Consider the following 25,307-nt stretch of genomic DNA (forward strand, 5'->3'; position numbering starts at 1 on the left):
TTTCATTTCTGAGGATGGTTTTTAAAATGTTGCAGAAATCTTGAGTCAGAGACTTATTTAGTCCCTTTAGTCTGACCCCCGATATGGCTACTCCAAAAAGAGGGCCTGACTAATCAGGCACTGCTCCTGGGGGACCACAAATGCACCCTTGAAAAAGGCAGTGGGATTCGCCAAGTATGTGCTCAGGTCAGGACCAGCCCTATCGTTAGGGAGCCTTGCAGCTCCTCAGCCAGCTTGTTGTCCTCTGGTGTGGTGGAAGAGGCTTTCCCATTGTCACTGTTCAAGTAAGAGATTCAGCTATCGCCCTATGTAGGATGGAGGGGTGCCATTTTACCCTTTGCCTCAGGAAGCAAAACGCGTTGGGCCAGCCCTGTGGGGGATGAGTCCCACACAATGGTATAATAGAGCTGATGAAAGGAGTGGACCTTGCAAGGGAGCCAGATATCTCCTCCCCCATGCTTTTCATGTTTTCACCATTGAGGACACATTTAGATAACTCTCGTTGAGTTTCCCAGTCTGTACAGTACCTTTTTTTTGCACCTAATGTGTTTTCTCAGTGCTCAGTAGTGCAGGAGTAGCTTACAACTGCACCTTGTGTCATGTGGATTGATTGCGAGTCCTCCAAGCTATGTTTCATAGATTGCTACAACAACACAGTTTTATTTCCTTGGCTATTACTCATGTGTAAAAGTCGCATTTCTCATGAAACTCTGCTTCTATGTATTTTGAATCTTTACAGAGACGCCCACAACCGTCCTCCCTGCATCCGACAGCGGAAGTGGGACAGGTGAACCAGGTCCACAGCTGCCTGCTGATGATCACCTCGTGGGCGGTGGCTCAGGTGATTTTGAAAAAAATGCTGGAGGACTTAGCGTCATCAGTGATCCGGACAGCGAAGATGATGAGGAGCTCTTCTATATCAATGATGTCCCTGCTGAGACTGGGTCTGACTCTGTTCTCCACTTCCAGCCTTCTGCGTTCTGCGGGACCAATCCCAAAACTCAGGAACAAACGTCCCCTGCCAAGCACTGGTCAGCACCATCAACAACACCATCCACAGATGAGTGGGAACATGCAGCTCCAGCTGCCACCTCATCTGGAACCGAAGGCCCCATTCCCCAAAGAAGAAATGGTGGTGGCAGGGTGGGCTCCTATGTGTGGCGCTTCTTCAAATATGCAGAGAACGACCGCTATGTCATGATGTGCGATATTTGTCGAAGCCGTGTGCGGCTAGGAAAAGAAGGGGGCTGTCCACGAGTGGGCACATCTGCCATGAGGCGACACATGGAGGTGCATCATCCGCTTCTTGTGCCCAAAGATAGCGACGGGAAGCCGCAACCATCCAAAAAGAACAGTACCGCCTTTGCCTCATCTTCCAAAGACCTCACGCAAAGTGGTCTGGGTGGGAAGGGCACAGAAGGCAGCTTTGCTAAGAGGCAGGTCTCACTGGAGAAATGCCTTGCGCTGACACAGAAATTACCCTCTGACAGCGACCAGGCACGACAGTGGAATCACCTCCTGACAGTGGCCATTGCAGCATGTATGCTTCCCTTCTCCCTGGTGGAAGATGAAGACTTTTTGGCCTTCATTAAGAGCATCTGCCCTCGGTGGGATGTCCCCTCTCGTCACTACATTAGTGGCGTAGCCATTCCAGCCCTGGCTTCTGCAATCAGACGGGTGATCCAACAGGATTTGAAATGTGCAGTTGGAGGAAGTGTACATTTAACGAGTGACACATGGACAAGTAACCAAACAAAGTCTTATCTGTGTGTCACTGCGCACTGGGTATCCATCAGTGCGAGCAGCCGACTGAGTCGTAGAACAGCGACATTGTCCCTCACAATGCTCTCTGGGACACACACAGCGGAAAACGTCAGCAGCAGCATCAGTGGTGTTGTTCAGTCCTGGTTGGCCCCCTTAAATCTTACAGTGGGCTGTGTAGCAACAGACAATGCCTCAAACTACCTAAAAGCAGCCCGCATTGCACGGCTAAACCACGTTCCGTGCGTTGCGCACTGCTTGAACCTTGTGGTGCGTTCTGGATTGAGCAACGCCTCCCCAAAAATTGGCAAGCTACTTAAGGTGGCCCGATCCATTTGCACCCACTTCCGGCAGTCCTGCTCAGCAATGGAGGCAATCGGCGCCATCCAACGTAGCCGTGGCCTTCCAGAACACAAATTCATTTTGGATGTGTCCACACGCTGGAACAGCACATTGCATATGCTTCAGAGACTCTGTGAGCAGAGACCAGCTATAAATGACTACATCACTGAGAAGCAACACCACTCCAAATTTTTTGTCACACCACATCAGTGGCTCTGGATGCAAGACCTGGTGGACATTTTAAAAATTTTCGATGAATGCACAGCGGTACTGAGTGCAGACTATGCCACACTGGGCCAAGTGCTACCGGTGCTAAGGATCATAGAGGGGGTGCTGAGAAAACGCCATTCTGAGATTTGTGAGCGCACCAGTGCTGGAGGCAGGGAATTATTCCCCAATCCTGCAGTTAGGCTTGCAGAATTCCTTCTGCAGGAGCTGGGCACCAACAAACACATAACTTCAATCAGGGGGGACATGAAATACGTTGCTGCTGCATTCCTTGAACCACGGTTCAGGGATAGCTCAACAAGTGTGGAGCCTACAAACGACAACCCTGAGTTCCAAAGTTTAAAAAAATATTTGACTGAGAAAGTCATGGAGTGCTTCCAGAGAGATGGGCTGGATGAGAAGGAGCTGGGTGAGGCTAGTAGGACCACTACCTCCCCTGAAGACAATATCTGCAGCAGTAGCACCATCACTAGCAGGAGGGGCAATGATGATGCCACAGCAGCTGCACCACCAACAGAGTCAGACACAGGGGCATCTTGTCTCAAGTTCAGCTTGTACTCCTCAATGGCAGTGGAGCTTGGTGTAAGTGGGCGCAGGCGGGGGGAATGTGCCAAAGCAGCCAGGAAAGCATCAGCCTATGATGTGCTTGTCCGGGAACTTGAAGGTTATTCAAGAGAGAGTTTCTCGGGAACACAGATCAGCCCAGAGAGTGATCCTCTCCTATACTGGGATACAAAACGTGGCGTTTGGCCACATCTGAGCAAAGTCGCCATTTGGCATCTATCTTGCCCTCCCTCAAGTGTGGCCTCTGAAAGGCTTTTCTCCACCACAGGCAACATTGTCACCGCCCACCGAAGCAGACTCACGCCACAACATGTCTCCACCCTCGCCTTCATACGCTCCAACAGGGGATGGATTCCCAAGAAGCACCTCCCCCCAGCTGTGAGCAGCAGAGTAGAGCAGTCATCAAGTGACGAGGAGGAACCCTGGGATGATGACACTGCTGCTAGTGTGAGCCAAAGTTCTGAGGGACAATGAGGCAGAATGATACAACTTGTTAGTGGTCACACGGAGGTGTCCCTCAGAACTTTGTCCAAACCTGCAGTCCCTGTCTGGCCTGGGCAGAGCCCAAAGCACTGGTGATATGTGGCGGAGCTTAATAATACCTCACATGCAGAATCCAGTTGCGCTACCCGACTGTGTGTGGCGGACTATGCAGCAGCGTACATCGCTACTACACACACACACACACACACACACACACAGAGTTCTCTATGCGGATGTACTCCGCTATCGACTGTATATGTGTATCTTTACCCCTCTGAATGTTAGTATGATTCTGATTCCCCAAATGTATGTATAGTTCTATTTCTCTTGATGTTGATGTATGCTTTTAATTCATTTAAAATTCTTTCATAAATCACGGAATTGCTTTCAAAGACCTTGTTGTGGTCTCTCCCTGGACTCCCTCAGCTTTTGGGTTTTCCTAAGGACCGAGAGCTCTATGTGAAAAGATCCCTCTGGTATGCGTCCAGTTTACATGTATGTGATATGCACCTACACGTAAAACAAAGCATACTTCATAGAATCGTTGAGCCACAGAACCATGGGGTTGGAAGGGGCCTACAAAGCCATCGAGTCCAACCCCCTGCTCAAGTTAAGGTGTCCAAGTCAGAGCATCCCTGGCAGATGGCTGTCCAGCCTCATCTTGAATGCACTCATTCATAACATGCGGGATGTGGACTGTCCATCTCCCTATGAGGGAAGCTGTTCTTGTTTGGCTGGGATTCTGGGGAGGCATTCTTGTTGTGGTTAACAGTAAGCAAACACAAAGATCATTGTGTACAATGATCTAGATTTAAGAAATTATATCTGTGGACATGAACCAAGGAATTGTAACCTATTTTTTAGAAAGAACTTTATATACAAACAGAACAGATCAAGACAAAACACAGAAACAATTCAACAATTCAAAAACAATGTTGGGCTGGCTGGCTGTGACTGCAGGCCTCAGCTCGTAGGAGGAGGATGGCTTTCCCGCTCCAGGGCCTCCACCCTCCTTCGAAGGTTGTCACCTGTGTGTAGAAAGAAAAAGAAGAATAAAGCACAATGGTAATATGCATCTTGCAGGCAGAGGTGTTAGCTCAGGTCAGGTGCCATTCTGTAGTACTACTTACAGGTCCTCCTGAGCATCCAGATGTCTCTTATCAGACGCGTCAGGATCACAAGAGGAGGGGCGTCATCTGTGGAAGAAGGGTGGCCTTCCTCCACAGATGCTGCTCCTCTTGCTGCTGGCTCTTCCTCTTCCTCCTCCTCCTCCTCTTCCTCCTCCTCCTCCTCCTCTGTCCTGTCCCTCTCCGCGGCCCTCAGTGCCTCCTCCACCAGCAAGGCACGATGCGCAGCTGTGGGATGTCACAGTAACAGAATGAATGCCTTTATATATGTGGTGAGTGAACAAAACCACAGTCACTGATCTGTCTATCACCATCCCCACTACCATAAGGACCACTGATTCTGTCCTCCCACCACAAGGTCTAATGATGAGGGGATAATTAGGGAGGAAGATTATACAGTACTGACAGTTTTGGTGTGATGGGGACTGTTGGACTTCTGTAAACATGCACAGGATTGCACTTCTAGTCACCCCACTTCTACATTTGCAATGCCATGGTATCTGTTCATTCTAGTGATGCATTGCATAAATGCCACCTTTTTTCCTAACGCAAGGAACCCAAGGCGGCTCACATTAGGCTCTTCCTCTCCATTTAATGCTCACAACAACAACACTGAGGTAGGCTGGGGCTTTCTGACTGGGCCAAAGTCACCCAGTGAGCTTCCATGGCTGAGTGGACTATACCCAGATCTCCAAGGTCTCAGATGAACACTTTGCTCATGAATTGACTGGAGTGCCAATGTCTTGGTAGAAAGTGGGGTGGGTGGGGTGCAAATATTCAGCAATCACTACATGAAGAAGGAAGACGACACCGAGAGGCTGGCCCTGTTGCTGCTGGGCTGGTGCCAGTCCCCCTGTGTGCACTGCAGAGACCGGCAGCAGCAGCATTTCCCTGGAAATGGACAGTGTGTCAGTGTGTAATATGAGTTGTAGTAGCCAGGCCCGCATAATCCTATGCATGTGGTTGTACAGGGAAAAACAACGCAGTTCCCAGCATCCCTTCTTCAACCAGCCAAAGTGGCTGGAAGATGATGGGACCTTTTTCTGTCAAAAGTTGAGCAAGCATAGGATTGCAGGCTAAAAATGTCAGGATTTGTTTGTTTCTCCATGAGAGAGACCACAAAGAGAGAGCTTCATTTTCGGTACACATCCTTGTCTTCATATTTAGTTGAGCTTGATGATGGGATAACTATAACTTACCAGGCATATACCTCTGCAAAAATGTGGGCCGGCCTGCTTGGACCCACACTCTGCGGATGCGCCAGTAGTAGGCGGGGGGGTTGGACAGCGGTGCCCTCTGCTCGGCAGCAGCAATCCCCTCTCTGACGAAGGACTGCTTGAGCGCCTTCCATTTGGACCTCAGTTGTCCAACTGTGCGATAGTGGCCCGCTCGCTCCATCCTCCTCTTTATCTGGGCCCAATAAAGTTCATTGCGGCAGGAGGAGCTGCCAAACAGCACTGCCACCGCCTCGCTGCGCTTAATGTTGCTGAGGAGGGCCTTGGTCTCCTCATGGTCCCACCTCCTGCCACGCACTGGTGCAGCCATTTTGCAATTTGCACACAAACACACACACCAAGACAGCCACGTGCACAACCACCACTTAACTACACACACACAGACCAAACCATACAAAAACACCACAATGCACAACTACACACACACACACAGACCAGACAAAACCACAACAATGAACAAACAACAGAGGAAATCCAATAATAAGCAAGCACCACCACTAACACAACACCACCACCACACCACAGAACTCCACCCACAAATTCCCACGCAGACGCAAGCGCAAATGCAGATGACATTCAGGAAGTTAGCAGGAAGTTGACGACAGATTTTGCGGAAGCGGAGCTGCAGCCCCGTTTTTTTTTATTGTGACTGTGTGAGGCGGTTAGGTTAACAACAAGACCAGTAAACACGAGGATCATTAAGCACAAATACACAGAAATTAATAAAATCCCTGTCCCTGTCCGAGAAAAGAAGACAGCGGGGGAGCGCACAGAAGGCGGGAAAGTGGGAAACATATTTCGGGCAGCAACGAAAAATACATAAATAATTATGAGAATAGTGGAAAAGTTCTGGCCAAGGGAATCCACCTTCCGAGAGTACGGCAGAAGCAACGGGGGGATTCCCCCCTACGAAGGAAATCACAACGTAATACTTACAATATTTTACAATAACGTTGTCCTTATTTTCGCCGTGGTCTCCGTAAAGATTTACGGAGACTACGGGTGTCAAATAAGGACAACGCAAATAAAGTTGTCCTTATTTTCGCCGTGGTCTCCGTAAAGATTTATGGAGACTACGGGGGTCAAATAAGGACAACGCAAATAAAGTTGTCCTTATTTTCGCCGTAGTCTACGTAAACATTTACGTAGACTACAGCAACTAAATAAGGAACGCGAATGGCGGCTCCCTATGGTGGCCGCCATTCGCGTACGCGCTTTTTTTTTTTTTTTTAAAGTCACCCGTGATAGGCTACGTGACGATTCACGTAGCCTATCACGGCTGACTTTCCAGATCTAGCCATGATAGGCTACGTGAATCGTCACGTAGCCTATCAGGGGACTTTTTTTTTTTTTTTAACTTTCGCGTTCGCGGCCGGGCGAGGTGGGAAGCCTCCTCCCCGGCCTGAATTTCGGCCGGGCAAGGCGGGAAGCCTCCCCCCCTGGCCTGAACTTCGCTGGGGGAGCAGCGAAGCGCTCCCCCCCCACCGCGAACAAGCTGCGAGAAAAGGTAAGTGACTTTCGTCCACCCCTACGTAGCCTATCACGGGTGTGTGTATTGTGTTTTTTTTTTTACTTTTTTTTTCGCGGCCGGGTAGATGGGGTGTTCCTACCTGGCCTGAATTTCGCCAGTGAGGGATGGGGTGCCTCCCCCCCGGCCTGAATTTCGGCCGGGCGAGGTGGGGTGCCTCCCCCCCCTCACCTGAACTTCGGAGGGAGAACCGAAGCGCCCCCCCACCACGAAGCAAGCTTCGAGAACAGGTAAGGGACTTTCGTCCATCCCTAGAGGCAAGAGTCTGCCTCTAACCGGGAGCCCTCCCCTCCTCACAAGGAAGGGACAGAGGACAGTTGGAGAGCAATGGGCAGCGGTTTCCCTGGCAGCACTGGCAGCGCCTTCCACTGCAGTGGCAGCAGTGGTCTCCTGTCAGTGGTACCCCCCCCATAACAAAGGCCCAAGTAAGGAGCTGGGGCCTGGGTAATGTGTTGGGGTGGCCGAAGTGGTATTTGGATGTCTGAATCCCACTTCGTAGCCCAAGATGGGTTGGGAGCCCCCAAATCAGCCCAATCTGAATCAGGCCCTCCTCAGAAGCCCCAAAGTGGCTTCCGAGTCATATCAGCTGCTCCATGTACAGCCCTAATGTATATATCATAACACTAGGAGTCAGTATGGTGTGGTAGTTCGAGTGTTGGACTGGGACTCAGGAGGTTGCTGTGAGCATAAAATTGAGTTGACGAGGAACATGTAAGCCACCCTTGGGCTCCATGGAGGGAAAAAAGGTGGGATATGAATGCAAAAAATAAATAAATTAGCAAACAGTGGCAACCATCCTGTCAGTGCTAACACCTGCCTCCATTCCAGAAGACTACTGCAGGTGAACTTGAGATACGATTTATTTTAATTCTCATAGTGGAAAGAAATAAGAATAACAGAAGAAGTTCAATTTCCACACAGGAACATGTAAGAGGACTGAGAGTTTCCAAGGGCCAAGCATTAGCAATTGCACATACCATCAGGCATCCCCAGATGAGAATTGGAATTCAAACATCCATTAGTCTTAAACCTGAAGATGAAAGAAACGAGAGAGAGAGAGAGAGAGAGAGAGAGAGAGAGAGAGAGTTTGAGTGCAAGACTGTCTCATAGGAGAAATGCACATATCTTTGGGGATTCCTTTTCAAATGGAGAATGCGACTGCAAGCTCCAGGTAAAAAAGACTTGTTACACACTTAGTAACTCTCCTGGGTTTTGCTGTTTACCATTAGTTATGCATCCATTTCCATTATGCTAAGAAGCAGTATTATATGGTTTCCTAGATGATACTGATGGGGGAGTACAAAACATTATCAACTCCAAGCACCAATAATGGATGTTCACTCTATTGCTTTCATTACATATACATGGATAGCATTGTCCATATCCTGATGGTACCCAGAGGAGATTAGAAGGACCATGCAATCACAAATGTAGAGTTGAGCCAAAACTTAACCTGCTCACACTGTAACCCCATTTCTTTTATTGTTTGGCGGGTGTGTGTGTGTGTGTTGAAGTTCACCCATTGCACTGTTTGCTTGAACTACACATGTTCTAGTCTTGAAGTTGGGTGTGTGGTTAAAAAGCAAATCTGGGAGTAAAATCACTCAGATTTCTTCACCAGTTTTGCTACCAGCTCTGCTGGTAACCCTCCTCCCCTTCACTTGAATTTTATCCATTCCCCTGAAAAATTGCCTGTGTAAGTGTGGATTTTGGCTTGGGCCAACCCTCTCCCAAATTTACCATCCAATGTTGTTCTTCCCCCTGCCCCCTTTGGCTGTTTTCTGATGGTCACTACCACTTCATTCCTCCAGTACTGTGCTGCAGAAGACCACTGGAAGATTAAGAGAATTGCCAGGTGCCCAAGCAATGTAGGGATACTTCCTTGTCTTCTTGCATTGTCCTGCAGAGCACAGTGCTGGAACACAGGAAAGTGTCCCCACATTTGTTGTTGTTCAGTCGTTCAGTCGTGTCCGACTCTTCGTGACCCCATGGACCATAGCATGCCAGGCCTTCCTGTCCTCCTCTCTCTCCCGAAGCGTGCTCAAGTCCATATTCATTGCATCAGTGATGCTATCTAGCCATCTCATCCTCTGCCGTCCCCTTCTCCTTTTGCCTTCAGTCTTTCCCAGCATCAGGGTCTTTTCCAGAGGGTTTTCTCTTCACATTAGGTGGCAGGAAAGTGTCCCCACATTGTCTGTGCAACAGGGCAAATCCCATGATCTTCTGGGAAGATCATAATGGTCATCACAGCTGTGAACATATTCAGTATAAATAAGTTTGAATGTAAATAAGGTGTGAGGATGAAGGATTTCAAGTCCCATAAACCCCCATTTTTCCCTCATTAATTCTGCAGGTTGGCTCAACTCTAAATATAATTTCTTGCAATGGATGAAGAGAAGTATTTTCAATTTCATCTCCCTTTCACCACTGCTTCCTATAGTGACCAGAGTCAGATGGTTTATGCTTGGAAGTAATTAACTTGCCTTGATTTTCCATGCAGTTGAGCAGAAGCTATCATGATAAAAGAACACTATTATTTGAGATGTAATTAGGATACCATTTTAGTTTTGACAGCCAAAGGTAAATGTAATCACATAGCAATTAGCAAGTGATTATAACATTACTAGCTGGATCCATGTTCAGGTACTCTCTGTCTAGTAAGTCACCTGAACCTAAATCTTTCACAACAAAATCCAGTTGCTTAATTTAATGAATGACTATTGATGCAATTAAATTAGGCATAGCAAAATATTACTACCCCCATTCATTAAAAATAAAATTATTGTGCAGTATTAAGGCTGTAATTTCAAACCATAAAAAAGTAGAATGGCAGAAATGGAAGTAGTAGTAACACCAGTAGTAATCAGAAAGTGGTAGTAATCAGAATTAAAAGAGTACACATCTTGTTTTCTTTGGGAGCAATGGTCATGACTTCAATGAGCCCAAAGGAAAATCTGATTTCACTCAACAGGACTCAACATCCTTATTTTTTACTGGATCTTGCCCATACTTTTTGTACTGGTTCTAATTGTGTTCAGATATCTGCATACCTCCTTAACAACTTTTTGGTAGCCTCTCCACCATTCCTCCCCATCCCTATTATCTAAACCTATGATTGCAGACCAAAGAACAATTTTAGGTGAGCCCGAGAGTCTACACATATCCAGCAATATCCTTATTGATGTTTTCTATGTTCTGTTATTTAAAATATTCATTTTCTCTGTGTCTTTTTCCCCCCAGTATGGATGTTCAAGGTGGCCTCACAATGCAGATTAAGAATAAAACATCATAGAATGAAACATCCAATTTACCCTAATCATTACACATCAGTGACTAACTAAATAAGAACACCAACCAATCAGTTTAAAGGCCAGCAAAAGCCCTTGTAAATAAACAATATTTTCAGTTGTCGTCTGAAGGCCATCAAAGTAGGTGCAAATAAAACAGGTATAAGGGAGATGTTGCATCCTGTTTTGAGAAGATTGTCCTGGATGGAACCCAGTGGGTGAGAGAAGGGAAAGCAAGGGGAAAGAGCAAGTTAAAGGTATTATAGCAATGGCTCGGAATGTGGCAAGAGACTATCAATGAATGTTCTTTGAGAAAGATTGAAATTTCTTTCTTATGGACAGATATAAATGCAGGGAGATTCAAAGATGAAGTGCCAACATCAAGAAGATCCCATCCTTGGGAGCCATGCTTTTCATCTTAATGATGGGAGCACCCAGAGATGGGTTGCTAATGACAGTCTTAACCATTAAGCATGTTCTTATGGTACGATTCTGGAAGTAGATCATTTAGTGCTTTATAGATCATGACCTTTTGAATTATGCCCAGAAGCAAAATGCCAGCCATTGTTCACAGATATTGGAAAGATGTGTTAATTCCTACTTGTACCAGTTAGCCTTGTACATATATTCCAAACCAGTTGAAGTTCCTAAACAGTCTTTGAATGGAGCCCCATTTAAACCACATTAGAGCTTTTCCTGAAACAGATTTCCATGTCATAGGAGTCCACTTCTGTTACTAGTTACTACTGCTTTTATTGTTGAGAGTGACCCTGTTCCATGTCTGTCACCAACATCTGAGTTGTCAATTTTTCAGTGCCAAATTATTTTTTTTACTCTCACATGCATTCTACCTTGTATCTGTTCAGTTTGTTTATTGATACCTTTCATTTTTATTATAGACAATTTAGTTTTAGTATTTGTAAACCACACTGTCCTCAGGAATCTATCCTCAGGAAGGGTGCTATATAAATATTTTAAATACATGCACACGACAGTGCCTTCTCCGTAGTGGTGTCCGGACTGTGGAATCAGAAAACAATAATTGGTTTGTCCTGTGACTGGGGAGATAATTCTTCAAGGAAAGGATCCCGGTGCTGGCTTTTGTCATGTAAAAATACGACTTAAAATAGTTAAATGTTGAGGTCCAAGTTATGTTACACTTTATTTCTATGCCACCTTTCAGCCAAAAGGCCTCCAGAGTAGCTCATAAAAATATAAAAATACAATATTCAAACAATACAATACTCAAGTTTAAAATTGAAATATTGCAACTATTTAAAACTAAAACAAACAACAAGAACCCTGCAGCCCAAACACACCTTCTACATATCCAAAAGCAAAACAATAAATAAATGATAGCAAAACTGCCAGAGGTGAGCTGGAATAATCCACAGCTCCATGGTAGGGATGTACGAAAGTCACTTAGCTTTCGCGGATTATGTTGATGGTGGGGGGGAGGCGCTCCGTCCCTCCCCCCGGAATCCTGGGGGGGGAGGCGCTCCATTCCTCCCCCACCCCCGGAATCCTGGCCGGCCGGCTGTGCTCCGCAGGGATTCTGCGGAGCCACGGGCCGGCTCCGCCAGCAGCTGGACATCCAGCCCCTGGCTAGCAGGGACGCAAATGGCAGCGGCCATAGCTGCCGCCGTTTGCGTCCCTGCAGTCAGCCGTGATAGGCTACGTAAATCTTTACGTAGCTTATCACATCTTTTTTTTTTTTTTAACTGGAAATGGCGGCGGCGGCAGCCAGTCAGAAGAGCGGCTGCTGCAGCCGCCGCCGCCGCATTGCCGCAAGAGCCAGGAAGATCCGCCTCAGGTAAGTCTCATCCTGGGGGGGGGCAGACCGTTCCACCACCGATTTCGGGGGGCCAAATGCGCTGGCATTCGGCCTCCCCGAGATCCGTGGCAGAGTTCTCTGACATCCCTACATGCAAGGTTTCCCAGGAAGGGGGATAAGCAGAGCAGATGAGGAAAACATAGACTTGTTTGGAATAGCATCTCTCCCCTGAAGCAATGCCACCCAAGCTTCAGCTTTGCTTTCAAAGTTGCAGGAGGGTGGTGGTGGTGGAACAGCTCGCCCTAAGTAAGACAACAACAACAACACCTCTCCCCTGAAACAGTGCTTCCCAAACAGCAGCTCCAGCCTTGCTTTTAAAGTCTCCAGTTTGGGTGGGGGGAGCAGGTGGACCAGCTCACCTGTGATAAAACAGCTCCTCTCCCCTGAAGCAGTTAAGTAAACTAAGTTAATTAACTGCATGAGTTTTAATTATTTAATCAATTAATCTATTAAATTTGCACACACTTCTTCCAGGTGCCCCCATCAAATGAGATGAGTCAAATGGCTCTTAAGGAGAGGGCTTTTTCAGTGATGGCACTCTGGTTCTGGAAGGGTCTTCTCAGGGAGTCTCATTGAAGTGCCTTCATTGTGGTATTTTTGGCACCAAGTGACCCCCCCCCCACTTTTTAGTCCTTCAGTTTTGTTTTTAAAATGTATGATGTTTCTATGCTGGCCTTTACTCTGGTTTTTATTTTGGTTTTATTCCACTTTAAACTTTAAAAAAAACATTTTATATTATCTTCATCATGTTGCAATTTATGGTTTTAATTTTTGCAAACTGCCCAGAAAGCTTTGGCTACACAGCAGTATAGAAATGTAATAAATAAATAAATAAATAAATAAGCAAGCAAGCAAATGGACAAAAACAATAGTTCTGAAGGAAGAATCATACTTTTTTGGCTTTCAGTGATGCACGCATATGTCGTAGCAGACAGAATCTTAGAAAAGGCTGTTATTTCCCCTTTCCCTTCTATGAAGGAAAGAAAGGGGATGTGTCTTTTATGAAGTTGCTTGCCATCTGAAGTTTCTCTAAGCATTTATATGCAAAATAGTTTCATTATTTAGAAATATTTTCTTCTTGATTAATCACGGCACTGTTCTATTATTTATGATTTCTCCATATACGGAATATAGACTCTGCCTTTTTTCCCTTCAAAAAAGGAGTTGCTCAAAGTGACTTCCAAGGTATAAGAAGCACAAAAATAATAACCAATCATTAAAACCTATTACAGGAGGCTATGAGATAAAAGCGCCACACACAAAGATCCCAAACGAACAGTCAATAAATACGATTAAATAACAACACAGTTGATGAACGGTTTTTAAATGGCTTCATCTAATCAATTCAATGTTGCTGCCCTAGTTAGGTGGCTCTTTGGATCCAAGCCTAAATTGTCTAATCAGATAACATGAGAGGTAAAGTGATTGGAACTTTTGAGAGGGCAAAAAATGCCTTCACTCCATAGTCCCGGATCCTTTCCAGGCTCAGAGCCTGTCAAGCTCATCTTCAATTGAGCAATCAGAGTTTGCTATAGCACTGTGTCATGACCTCCCCCCCAGCCCCAGGTGTTCATTAATCAACATGACTGCACGATCTGAAGCAGCTTCTTGCAATTACAAAACAGATATGCTAAACAGCGCCAACCTTTCTAATGTCAAAACATGTAGCTTTAAAATAGCCCCACGCCAATTAGTACTGACAGAATTTGTATGTAAATACGCCTATTAATTACAAATATTTTTGTGTGTGTGATTAAAGTCACCTATTTTTAAATCACGTCTCTGGGAGAATTTCTTCGTCATGTTTGCATCTAAGTGGTCATAGCACCAGTTATGTTCCTCCGCTGTCCTCTTTCCTAGAGTTCTACCTCTCAACAAAGACATGACCTTGACGTGATTCCCTTTACTGTGACTAATCACAGTATTTTTTTGGTGTGGTGGTTGTCTTTTAACTTTTTAATATTTTTACAATTTTAATATTGATGATTTAATTATATTTTTAACTTCTGCACAGTTGTATTTATATTTCTATTTAGAGGTTTTAATTGTATAAGTTTTAATATTGTGAAGCCGCCTTGAGTCCCAGTATTGGGAAAAAGGCAGGATATAAATAAATATAATAAATAAGAAATATAAATAATAATCAGATTCTCTTTTTTTTTCATTTCTATCAGAAGATGTCCCAGGTTTTGCTTACCAAAGAAAGATCTGAGAAGTGCAAAAACTGGTGGATAACTTAGGTTCCTCTCCACATATTAGTCCAGGAGGTGTGTAACATATGCTTGTTAATATAAATGTATGGGTTGGAATTTGTAAAATGTGTAGGGATGTACGAAAGTCACTTACCTTTTCGAAGGGTGACATTCACGGTGGGGAGGAGGTGCTCCATCCCTCCCCCCAAAATTGTGGCCGGGGGGGAGGCGCTCCATCCCTCCCTCCCAAAATTCTGGCCGGGGGGGAGGCACTCCGTCCCCCCCCGAATCCTGGCCAGCCGGCTCCGCAAATGGCAGCGGCCATAGCCGCCGCCATTTGCGTCCCTGTAGTCAGCCGTGATAGGCTACGTAAATGTTTACGTAGCCTATCACGGCTGATTTAAAAGAAAAAAAATGTGCATATGCAAATGGCGGCACCCGTGGGTGCCACCATTTGTGTTCCTTATTTTGGCACGTCTTATTTTGGCATTTGCGTACGCATGTGTTTTTTTTCTTTTAAATCAGCCGTGATAGGCTAGGTAAACATTTACGTAGCCTATCACGGTGTTTTTTAAAAATCTAGCCGTTATAGGCTACATAAATCTTTACATAGCCTATCACTTTTTTTGTTTTTTTTTTTTTTAACTGGAAATGGCAGCAGCGGCAGCCGGTTGGAAGACTGGCCACAGCAGCCGCTGCCGCTGAACCGCCGCCGAACCGCTGCCGGAGCCACCGCTGCCAGGAAGATTCGCCCAAGGTAAGTCCTGTCCCGGGGGGGGAGGGGCAGACCGTTCCACCACCGATTTCGGGGGGCTGAATGCGCTGGCATTCGGCCTCCCCGAGATTCGTGGCGAAATTCTCTGACATCCCTAAAAATGTGATCCATGTAAGTTAGGGTTAATAGAATGTTAGACAGTGAGTAAAAGGTGGGAGGGGCTTGTGAGTGAGAGTATTCTGGGGGAACTGACACTGAAATGGTCAGATGGGGATTAGGGACTGAAGGAGTATATATCTAGTGAGTGGGGATTTGGGAATAGGATTTAGAAGAGGTAGAGTAGGTAGGTTAGAACCAATTATAGATTAATTAATGATAGTATATACTGTTTAACTATTTTTGTGTTTAATACATTCTATTGGTTTTATTATAAATACAAAATCCCATGTGTTGGTTTGTTTTATTATGCTACCGGATAAAATAACCCTATTTCCTTGTTACTTCTCCTGTACTGGCTAGAAGAAACCAACTATCATATTGGGTGTCTCCTTGACACTCCAGAGTAAAAAGACTGAAGCTTTGTTTGTCAGTGAGGACAACTGACCAAAGTGGAGGCAGACATCCTGGGTTTTGTTTTTTCCAGTCTCAACAGGTGGAAACCAGAGGGAGAATACCCCAGAGAGCAGGAACGTCACAATGTTGCCAATGAAGTAAGTTCACACCAGAATTGTGAAAGACTGAATTCCTTAAAAAAATTTAGCTAGACACACAACTGAGTTGGCAGATCTTAGGTTCTGTGCCAAGGCAGCAAGGACAGGCAGAGGAGCCATTACAAGTCCACCTTGCAGAATTCATTATGAAGTAAGTAACTGGGTGGTATGGTGGCAACAGCACCAAAAAGGCTTTGTATGATGTTCATGGCAGGAGCCCCTTCTAGAACAGTATTGTATAATGGATGTCATAGTGCCATAACAACATAAGGATTCTGTTGGACTAAAGATTCCCCACAACAGCACCCTATAACAGTAGTTCTCTGTGTGTCTCACAGACAAATACAACATTACAATATGGATGAAAACAATTAATGATTAAAACTAAAACACAATCAAACATAGAACTTCAATTGGAGAGACTGAGGCTCTCTCAAAACAAAAAACAAAAAAACAAAAAACATAAGTTATTTAAAACACCTTGGGTGAATAAAAAAGGTATTCACCTGGCAACAAAATGACCATAGAGATGGTGCTAGGCAAACCTTTCTGGGAAGGCTGTTCCATAACATGGGTGCCCCCCCCCCAAGTCCCTCTCCCCAGTGGTCATCCTCCTCACCTCATTTGGCAGAGACACAAAGAGCAAGGCCTCTGAATGAGATCTTAAGGTTCAAGAAGGTACATATAAGAGAAGATGGTCTTCAGGTAACCTGGTATATAAGCAGGGCATAAACAAAAGGCTTCCCACACTTTACCCCCCCCACACACACACGGCCAGTATTTAGTAGCATTTTGCTTCTGAAGTGGGAAATTCCATTTAGTACTCATGCAGGTATCCTCCATGAATTTGTCTGATCCCCTCTTAAAGCCATAATCACATCTTGTGGTAATACATTCCATAAATGAAATTATGCACTGTGTGAAGAATCCCCCCCCCCAAATCTACTTCCAATCAATTCTACTGGATAACCCCAAGTACTAGCATTACGAGACAGGGAGATAAACTTCATTCTCTCCACTTTCTCCAGGCCTGATCTGGCATCGAGGGTAGGTATGATGGCATACCCGCCAAGTGTCCACACCCCAACAGGGGCCCCTTGGACTTGGTCCTCCTCTTCACCATGGCAACCTGCTTGTCCAACTGCCTCTCGCTCTGGCCCAGACAACAGTGATGGTGAGAAGGAGGAACAGCAGATGCCACTGCCTACTTGCTCATTGGCTCTCTGCCTGTCAAGCAAGCAAGTGGCAGCAATGAGGAGAAAGGATGAGTGGGAATAGCAGCTGGTGACAATGGCGATGAGAAGACAGCCTCGCTGATGGAGGGGCTTATTGTCTTTCCCCCAAACCTGAAGCCAACACTACTTCATACTCTCTCTGTGGAGGTCCTTTGGATCTCTTTGTCATGCTGGCCCATAGTGGATGGATACAAAATACTTTCCCCCCTAAACGTAGACAATCTGAGGTACATCTCCTTGCCTTATTGGATGTTTTATACTATCACCTTGAGTGTTTTATTTAACTGAGCAACCCAAGTGAGTCTTTTATATCATGCTTGCAATGTCCAGAAGGGTAGCCGTTTTAGTCTGTTGTCGTAAATACAACAAAGACTGTTGTGATACTTTGAAGACTAACAAATTTACTCTGGCATAAGCTTTTGGTGGACATTGGTGACTTCATCAGATGCATGCAGTGTTAACTTCAAATTGGCAGATTTATATATACATGGGGTGTGGTGTGGTGGGGGAGATGTAATACGTGTTAGCAGAGGGAACTGAAATGCAGAAAGTGCATTTGCTTATCACGATATCTGACAATTTTCTATGGGTTGTACTGCACTTTTCTGATTTTGTTGGGTGTGTTAATAAGGCATTCCAGTGTAATTTCTAACTGCCTCAGTCTTTCTGGACATCCTAATTTAATAGCCTATGACTGTGCCATGGGCTGGGGTAATGCTTATTCTTATCAAATGTATATCAATTAAGGCATGTATTACAGGATTAGGGATGTAGGGATTGCTTTCCTTTCATTCCATTGTCCATTCACAGACAGATTCAATTTTTTCCCCTTTATGCGGAAAAATACACAAATAATTCCAAAAGAGGGTTCACAGTAATTTGCCTTAGTATGTAATATTTAGCATATTGTCCCCCATTCAATTTTTCCCCATGTATATAAGTCTCAGCAGACACTTGCATATTCTCTAGACCTGTGTGCAGATGGCCTCTCAAAATTTTCCACTTTATTTTGGACAGATAAATTTGGTAGATTATTTCATTGAATTTCTCCAGGAGAAGGAGACATTCTCAGCCGCTTCTCACAGGGAGGTCTCCCCACTGGCAGGGCTATTAACACAGCTTCTTTTGGTTTTGGTAAGGATTTGGGCCTTTTTTGTGCCTCAACAGCATCAACTGTCTTGGCAGCTTAGCTCCATCACAATGTGAGTGTGTGAGTGTGTGGGGGCATCCTCCAAGGATGAGGTGGAGTTAGCGCTTTGACAAAATCTGTCCTCTAGTTTCCTGAAAGTTTTCTTCCCCCATGAAAGAGGTTTCCATTGTTCTGCCTCATTCTGAGGACAGTCTATAATTTATGTTGAATATCTTGTTTGTGGTGTTTTTGAGCTTACCTAATCACAGCTAGCCTCCCAGGCTGCCTGCACTTCCTGACCTGGAAAAAAAAATTAAGGGAGGAATTAGCTCATGATGCCTTCCACTTAGGGATGTACGAAAGTCACTTACCTTTTAATGAAATTTGATTCGAGGTGGGGGGGAGGCACTCCGTCCCTCCCCCCAAAATTCTGGCCAGGGGGGAGGCGCTCCGTCCCTTCCCCCTGAAATTCTGGCCTGGGGGGAGGCGCTCCGTCCCTCCCCCCCCGAATCCTGGCCGGCCGGGTCTGCAAATGGCGGCGGCCATAGCCGCCGCCGTTTGCATCCCTGCAGTCAGCCATGATAGGCTATGTAAATGTTTACGTAGCCTATCACGGCTGAGTAAAAAACAAAAACAAAAATGCGCGTACGCAAATGGCGGCGCCCATTTGCGTTCCTTATTTTGACACGTCTTAGTCTACGTAAACATTTACGTAGACTAAGACGGCGAAAATAAGGGGAACGCAAATAGCGTAGACGCTATGCTATTTGCATTCCCCTTATTTTTGCCGTAGTCTACGTAAATGTTTATGTAGACTAGACATGCCCATGGGCGCCACCATTTGCGTACGCGTGTTGTTGTTGTTTTACTCAGCCGTGATAGGTTACGTAAACATTTACGTAGCCTATCACGGTATTTTTTAAAAATCTACCCATGATAGGCTACATAAATCTTTACGTAACCTATCACTTTTTTTTTTTTTACTGGAAATGGCGGTGGTGGCAGCCGGTTGGAAGACCGGCCGCCGCCGAACCGCTGCCGGAGCTGCCGCCGCCAGGAAGATTCGCCCAAGGTAAGTCCCATCCCGGGGGGGGGCAGACCGTTTCGCCACCGATTTCGGGGGCCAAATGCGCTGGCATTCGGCCTCCCCGATATTCGTGGCAAAATTCTCTGACATCCCTACTTCCACTAGGCTTCAGTTGAAGTGTGGGGAGCTGAGGATGCTATAGCCTGCCAAAGAGATTATTGTATAATGATAGGGATGGCAGAGAATTCCGCCACGGATCACGGTGAGGCCAGATGCCAGTGCTTTCAGCCCCCCGAACGCCGTGGCGGAACGGCCTGCCACCCACCCGCCCCCCTGTGGATCCCCCCCGGGATGAGACTTACCTGGGGTGGATCTTCTGGGCGGCAGCAGCTCCAGCGGTAGTTGCGGCGGCGGCGGCCGGTCTTCCACCTGGCTGCCGCCACTGCCATTTCCACTCTTGTAAAAGAAAAAAGAAAGAAAGAAAAAGAAAACATGATAGGCTACGGAAAGATTTACGTAGCCTATCATGACTAGGTTTAAAAAAAACACACACGATGTTATAGGCTACATATAGGCTATCATGGCTGGGTGGGTTAAAAAAAACAAACAAAACCGTGTACGCAAATGGCAGTGACTACGGCTGCCGCCATTTGTGTTCCTTATTTTTGCCCTCTTAATCTACGTAAATATTTACATAGGCTAAAACGAGGAATCAAAAAGGGACGCAAATAGTGCCCGCTATGCTATTTGCGTTCCCCTTGATTTTCACAGTCATAGTCTACGTAAATATTTACGTAGATTAAGGGGGCAAAAATAAGGAATGCAAATGGCGGCGGATGTAGCCACTGCCATTTGCGTACGCGGTTTTTTGTGTGTTTTTTTACCCAGAGCCCTAGTATTTTCCTATGAATAAATATGTGTATATTTCATGAAAGTTTTTTAAAAAACTGAAAGTCCATGGGCTCCCCACAGCCTGATGATGTCAGTATGCAGCAGATTTCGTAGGTCAGATGCTTAGAAATCTGTGCTCATTTTAGTCCATCTCAAATTTCTTCTGCGTCCCTATACAGGATCAATCCATAATCTGTGGAGGGGGATTGTATAATATCCATCATTACAGTATTTATGCATCCTTTGCTTTATTTTTCCTCAAATTTGTGTATGATAGATTGCACAATGGGGTTCTATACCATACAGTAATAGAAGCAATTCCCCAAACTGATTTGAATTCACTCAAGGGAATGAGAAACAGACGAAGAAATAAAATCACATTTATTTGAAAGATCCATCAGGCTGCTGTGGGTTTAAACAGTGCTTACAACTAGTACAAACAGCTAGTCTCTGTTAAATTTCTTTCTAAATTGAAAAGCATATTCCTTCAGACTTGGTTGTAGGATTTCTTTCTAAATTACTGGGCAATTTTCTCCACTCTCAGTGAGCTATATAATCATATATGGTCAAAACATGGTGCTAGGAAGCATAATGGAAATACATTCAGCAGAACTACAGCTCTGTGAGCCTCAAGCTGTTTCACCACGGCAGGAATTAAAATGGCATATTTATAGACTGAGGTGTAGCTGCTTGAAGAGGGAGTGCAAGAGACCCTCTATCCCCCTTTTCAAGGGATACAGATGGTCCGTGTCAAAATAATTTGCACAAAGTGCAATCCACAAAGCAATCAAACCAGAGTGCTCACATTTAAACAGATTTGCATTTCAACTCATTTGCAACATAATCCAATGTTCTTCTGCACAGTAGTATTTGAGTTTTCACCAACATTTTGCTTAGCACAAGGATTTTGTTCAAAAAATGTGCCTCCATGTATATAATAGGGATGTACGATAATTCCATTTCACTTCGCAAATCATTTGAATTTGCCCCCTTTGCAATCCCAAATGAAAACACAAATGGGCGCCCATCTTCTTGAAACAAGTTTGCACTTTCCCGAACTCGCAATCATGTTCAAAACAATGCAAATTTTGAAGAATGTGCACTTTAAAATGCACATTTTAAAATAATAATACATATTTTCCCACTTTAGTCAAGGGGGGGAGTCTGTGCCTTTGAAAAATGCACATGGAAATGCACACTTTTCACATTTGAATGAGAAGAAAAACAGGTCATAAATGAGAATGGGAGTGAGGTGAACTGAGCTACTAAGTGAAGTTCAGAGAATCTCAGCAAACATAAGCATCCCTGGTTTTCCCATCCCTATATAAATCTGTAAAGTAGAATTAGGATAAATCTGTGAAATAGTATTATGAGATTCCAAGAGGAGGTGGAGTCCAGCGGACTCCCCCCCCCCCAGACCCCGCTCACCAAGCCACTGCCACTTACCATTTGCCACACTCCGAGAGAGAGCGAAGGACAGGAAGGACTGGCGTGCTATGGTCCATGGGGTCACGAAGAGTCGGACACGACTTAATGACTGAACAACATGCGGTCCACAAGTGCCAAGCGGCCGCCCATCCCCTTAGCAAGCCAACATTTGGGGTTTCTCTGTAAAAGTAATATAACGTAAATGGCCTCTTTATGGCCACCATGTATGCAATTAATTTTACAGAGAAACCTGAGCTTCACTTTTCTCACAAAATGACACTTCACTAAGGGGACGGGTGTGGCCCTGCAAGCTCTCCAGGTGCTCACTGAGCTGTCCAGGGGCTCATGCAGCATGGTGACTGAGTGCTGGCAGTGGCTCAATGAGCACCTGGCAACCATAGATGGAGGTGAGTCCATCCACCCCTAAGTAGAATTGCGCCTACTAGTCCTGCGCCCAACATATGCACATTAGGCCTAGCATGTACAGCTGCAAGAGTGTTGTCTCTTCAAGTAATTGGGAACGCACCAATGCTAGCACTGGCCTGGCTTCTGATGAGGGTGATATTGCCCCTGTACCTTATTTTTCAGAGGAAGATACATAGAATCATAGAATAGAAAGGTTGGAAAGGGTCTATAAGACTATTGAGTCCAACCAGCTGCTCAATGCAGGAATCCAAGTCAAAGAATCCCTGACAGGTGGCTGTCCAGCCTCATCTTGGATGCCTCCATTGTGGGAGAGCCCACTACCTCCATAGGCAATTGGTTCCATTGTCCTTTTGCTCTAACAGTCAGGAAGTTTATCCTGATGTTCAGCCGGAATCTGGCTTCCTGTAACTTGAGTCCATTATTCCATGTCCTGCACTCTGGGATGACTGAGAAGAGATCCTGGCCTTCCTCTCTGTGACAGGATTTCAAGTACTTGAAGAGCACTATGATATCTCCCCTCAGTCTTCTCAAGGCTAAACATGCCCAATTTGTTTAATGTCTCCTCAGCGGGCTTTGTTTCCATTCCCTGATCATCTTCATTGCCCTCCTCTGAACCCTCTCCAGTTGGTCTGCATCCTTCTTAAAGTGTGGTACCCAGAACTGGACACAGTACTCCAGATGAGGCCTAACTGGTGCTGAGTAGAGGGGAACTAGTATTTCATGTGATTTGGAAGCTGTACTTCTATTAATGAAGCCCAAAATAGAATTTAGGAGTGCACGAAAGCCACCTACCTGGTCTCGCAGCTTTTCGCGGTGGGGGGGAGGCGCTTCGCTGCTCTCCCCCCGAAGTTCAGGCTGGGGGGAGGAGGCTTCCCGCCTCGCCCTGCCGAAATTCAGGCCAGGGGGGAGGCTTCCCACTTCGCCCGGCCAAAATTCAGGCCGGGGAGGAGGCGCCTCGCCTCGCCCGGCCACGAAATAAAAAGTTTTTTTAAAAAAACGCCCTCGTGATAGGCTACGTGACAATTAACGTAGCCTATCACGGCTAGATCTGCAAAGTCAGCCATGATAGGCTACATAAATCATCACATAGCCTATCACGGGTGACTTTAAAAAAAAAAAAAGCGCGTACGCAAATGGCGGCCCCCATAGGGAGCCGCCATTCGCGTTCCTTATTTGGTCGCTGTAGTCTACGTAAATCTTTACGTAGACTATGGCGAAAATAAGGGCAACGCAAATAGCATTTTTTTTACTTTTATTGGAATGGCAGCGGCGGCAGCCGGTCAAAAGACCGGCTGCCGCCCCGCCCCTGACGAAGGCCCGATGAACCGCCGCCGGGACCCGCCGCCGGGAGGGACATTCGGGAAAGGTAAGTCCCATCCCGGGGGGGGTGCGGGGGGCGGGGGGGTGCGGAGAATTTCTCCCCGAATCTTCTTCGGGGGGCCGAACACATTGGCGCTCGGCCCCCCGAAGTTTCGGGGAGAAATTCTCCGCCAACCCTAATAGAATTTGCCTTTTTTTGCAGCCACATCACATCGTTGGCTCATATTCAGCTTGTTATAGTGGTGTACGAAACCCTGCTTAGCTGGCTCCACTGGGGTCCGCAGGTGAGGGGAGGTGATCCATTCCTCCCCCCCCCCGGAATCCTGGCTGGCTGGCTCTGCTCCACAGCCAGTCCGTGGAGCTGCCGGCCAGGCCAACCCACAGTGGGGCCTCCAGCCACTGCCGGGCTGCTGCGGACGCAAATGGTGTCCTGAGTAGGGGACGCCATTTGTGTCCCTACGCTGGCCTGTGATAGGCTACGTATATATTTACGTAGCCTATCACAGCTAAAGCAGGGATGCAAATGGCGTCCCCCACACCATATGCGTTCCTGCTTTACCCGTTATAGGCTACGTAAATATATATGTAGCCAATCATGGGCTGGCATACGGACGCAAACGGTGGCCGCTACGACAGCCACCATTTGCGGCCACAGCAGCCCAGCAGTCGCCAGAGCCACCGCTGTCACTGCAACCGCCACTTCATCCACCGCCGGAGCCGCAGCCAGGTAGGCTCCGTTTCACGGGCTTTCGCAGGGTGGTGGGGTGGGTTGCTCCGTTCCGCCATGGTTTCCGGGGAGCCTCCCTACTGGAATTTGGCCTCCCTGGGATCCATGGCAGAATTCTCTAAGAGCCCTAGCCTGTGATCTACAACAATTCTAAGATCCTTCTTATTTGTAGTATTGTTGAGCCAAGTATCCCCCATGCTGTAACTGTGCATTTGGTTACTTTTTCATAGGTACAGAACTTGGCATTTATCCTTATTAAATATTCACTCTGTTGTTTTTAGGGATGTCAGAGAATTCCACCGTGGCTCTTGGTGAGGCCGAATGCCAGTGCATTCGGCCCCCCAAAATCTGTGGTGGAACGAAGCCTCCCACCCCCCCGCTCTGCAAAATGGGCCCGGAACAGAGCACCTACCTGCTGCCGTCCGCGCTGACTTGCGAATGGCGGCCATGTCTGCGGCCGCTATTCGCTTCCTCCATATAGCCGTGATAGGCTACATAAATACTTATGTAGCCTATCACGGCTTAACTAAGGGAACACAAATGGCAGCGGCTACAGCGGCCGCCATTAGCATTCCATTTTTTTTGCTGTTTTAGCCTACATAAATATTTATGTAGGCTATCACGGCAAAAAAAAAAGGGAACGCAAATGGCGGCCACTACACTATTTGTGTTCCCTTTTTTTTCCGTAATAGCCTACATAAATATTTTCGGAGGCTATTAAGGTGATAAAAAAAATGGAACGCAAATGGCGTAGTGGCCGCCATTTACATACCCTTTTTTTTCTGCTGTAATAGCCTACATAAATATTTACGTAGCCTATCATGGCAAAATACAGGGATGCAAATGTCGGCGGCTACAGCAGCCACCATTTGCATCCCTGCAGGCTGCCCAGCGGCCGGATGTCTGGCTGCGGGCAGCCCCAGCCGGTGGCTCCGCAGACTGTCTGCAGAGCGGAGCCGTCCGGAGAGAATTTCGGGGGGAGGGACGGAGCACCTCCCCCCCCACCATGAATGTCACCCTTCGAAAAGGTAAGTGACTTTCATACATCCCTAGTTGTTTTCAGCCCAGTGCTCCAGCCTATCAAGATCACTTTGAATTTTGTATCTGTCTTCCAGGGT

General features: G+C 46.2%; 1 protein-coding gene across 1 annotated transcript; it reads right to left on the reverse strand.

The window, feature by feature from the left end:
* Positions 1-4,239: 4,239 nt before the first annotated feature.
* On the reverse strand, positions 4,240-21,061 carry LOC146338997 (uncharacterized). Its single transcript, XM_084812440.1, has 5 exons — positions 19,760-21,061; positions 18,630-18,670; positions 8,246-8,298; positions 4,509-4,733; positions 4,240-4,406 (listed from the first exon to the last, which is right to left on the reverse strand). Exons 1-5 carry the CDS (start codon positions 19,889-19,891, stop codon positions 4,342-4,344), a joined length of 516 nt encoding a protein of 171 aa, XP_084668566.1. The 5' UTR covers positions 19,892-21,061; the 3' UTR covers positions 4,240-4,341.
* Positions 21,062-25,307: the final 4,246 nt, after the last annotated feature.

Source organism: Heloderma suspectum, chromosome 8 (assembly GCF_057233095.1).
Source record: "Heloderma suspectum isolate Gila_16-S chromosome 8, 16-S_ref, whole genome shotgun sequence".
In the NCBI taxonomy this organism is placed as follows: domain Eukaryota; kingdom Metazoa; phylum Chordata; class Lepidosauria; order Squamata; family Helodermatidae; genus Heloderma; species Heloderma suspectum.

What these genes read in the sequence shown, in the direction of transcription:
- LOC146338997 (XM_084812440.1), bottom strand. Translation starts at nt 19,891, where the DNA reads ATGTTTTCTTTTTCTTTCTTTCTTTTTTCTTTTACAAGAGTGGAAATG. An exon ending in GGGAGGCTAGCTGTGATTAG is followed by an intron (nt 8,299 to 18,629) that starts GTAAGCTCAAAA and finishes TTTCATCTTCAG; the next exon opens with GTTTAAGACTAATGGATGTT. An exon ending in TCATCTGGGGATGCCTGATG is followed by an intron (nt 4,734 to 8,245) that starts GTATGTGCAATT and finishes GACATCCCACAG; the next exon opens with CTGCGCATCGTGCCTTGCTG.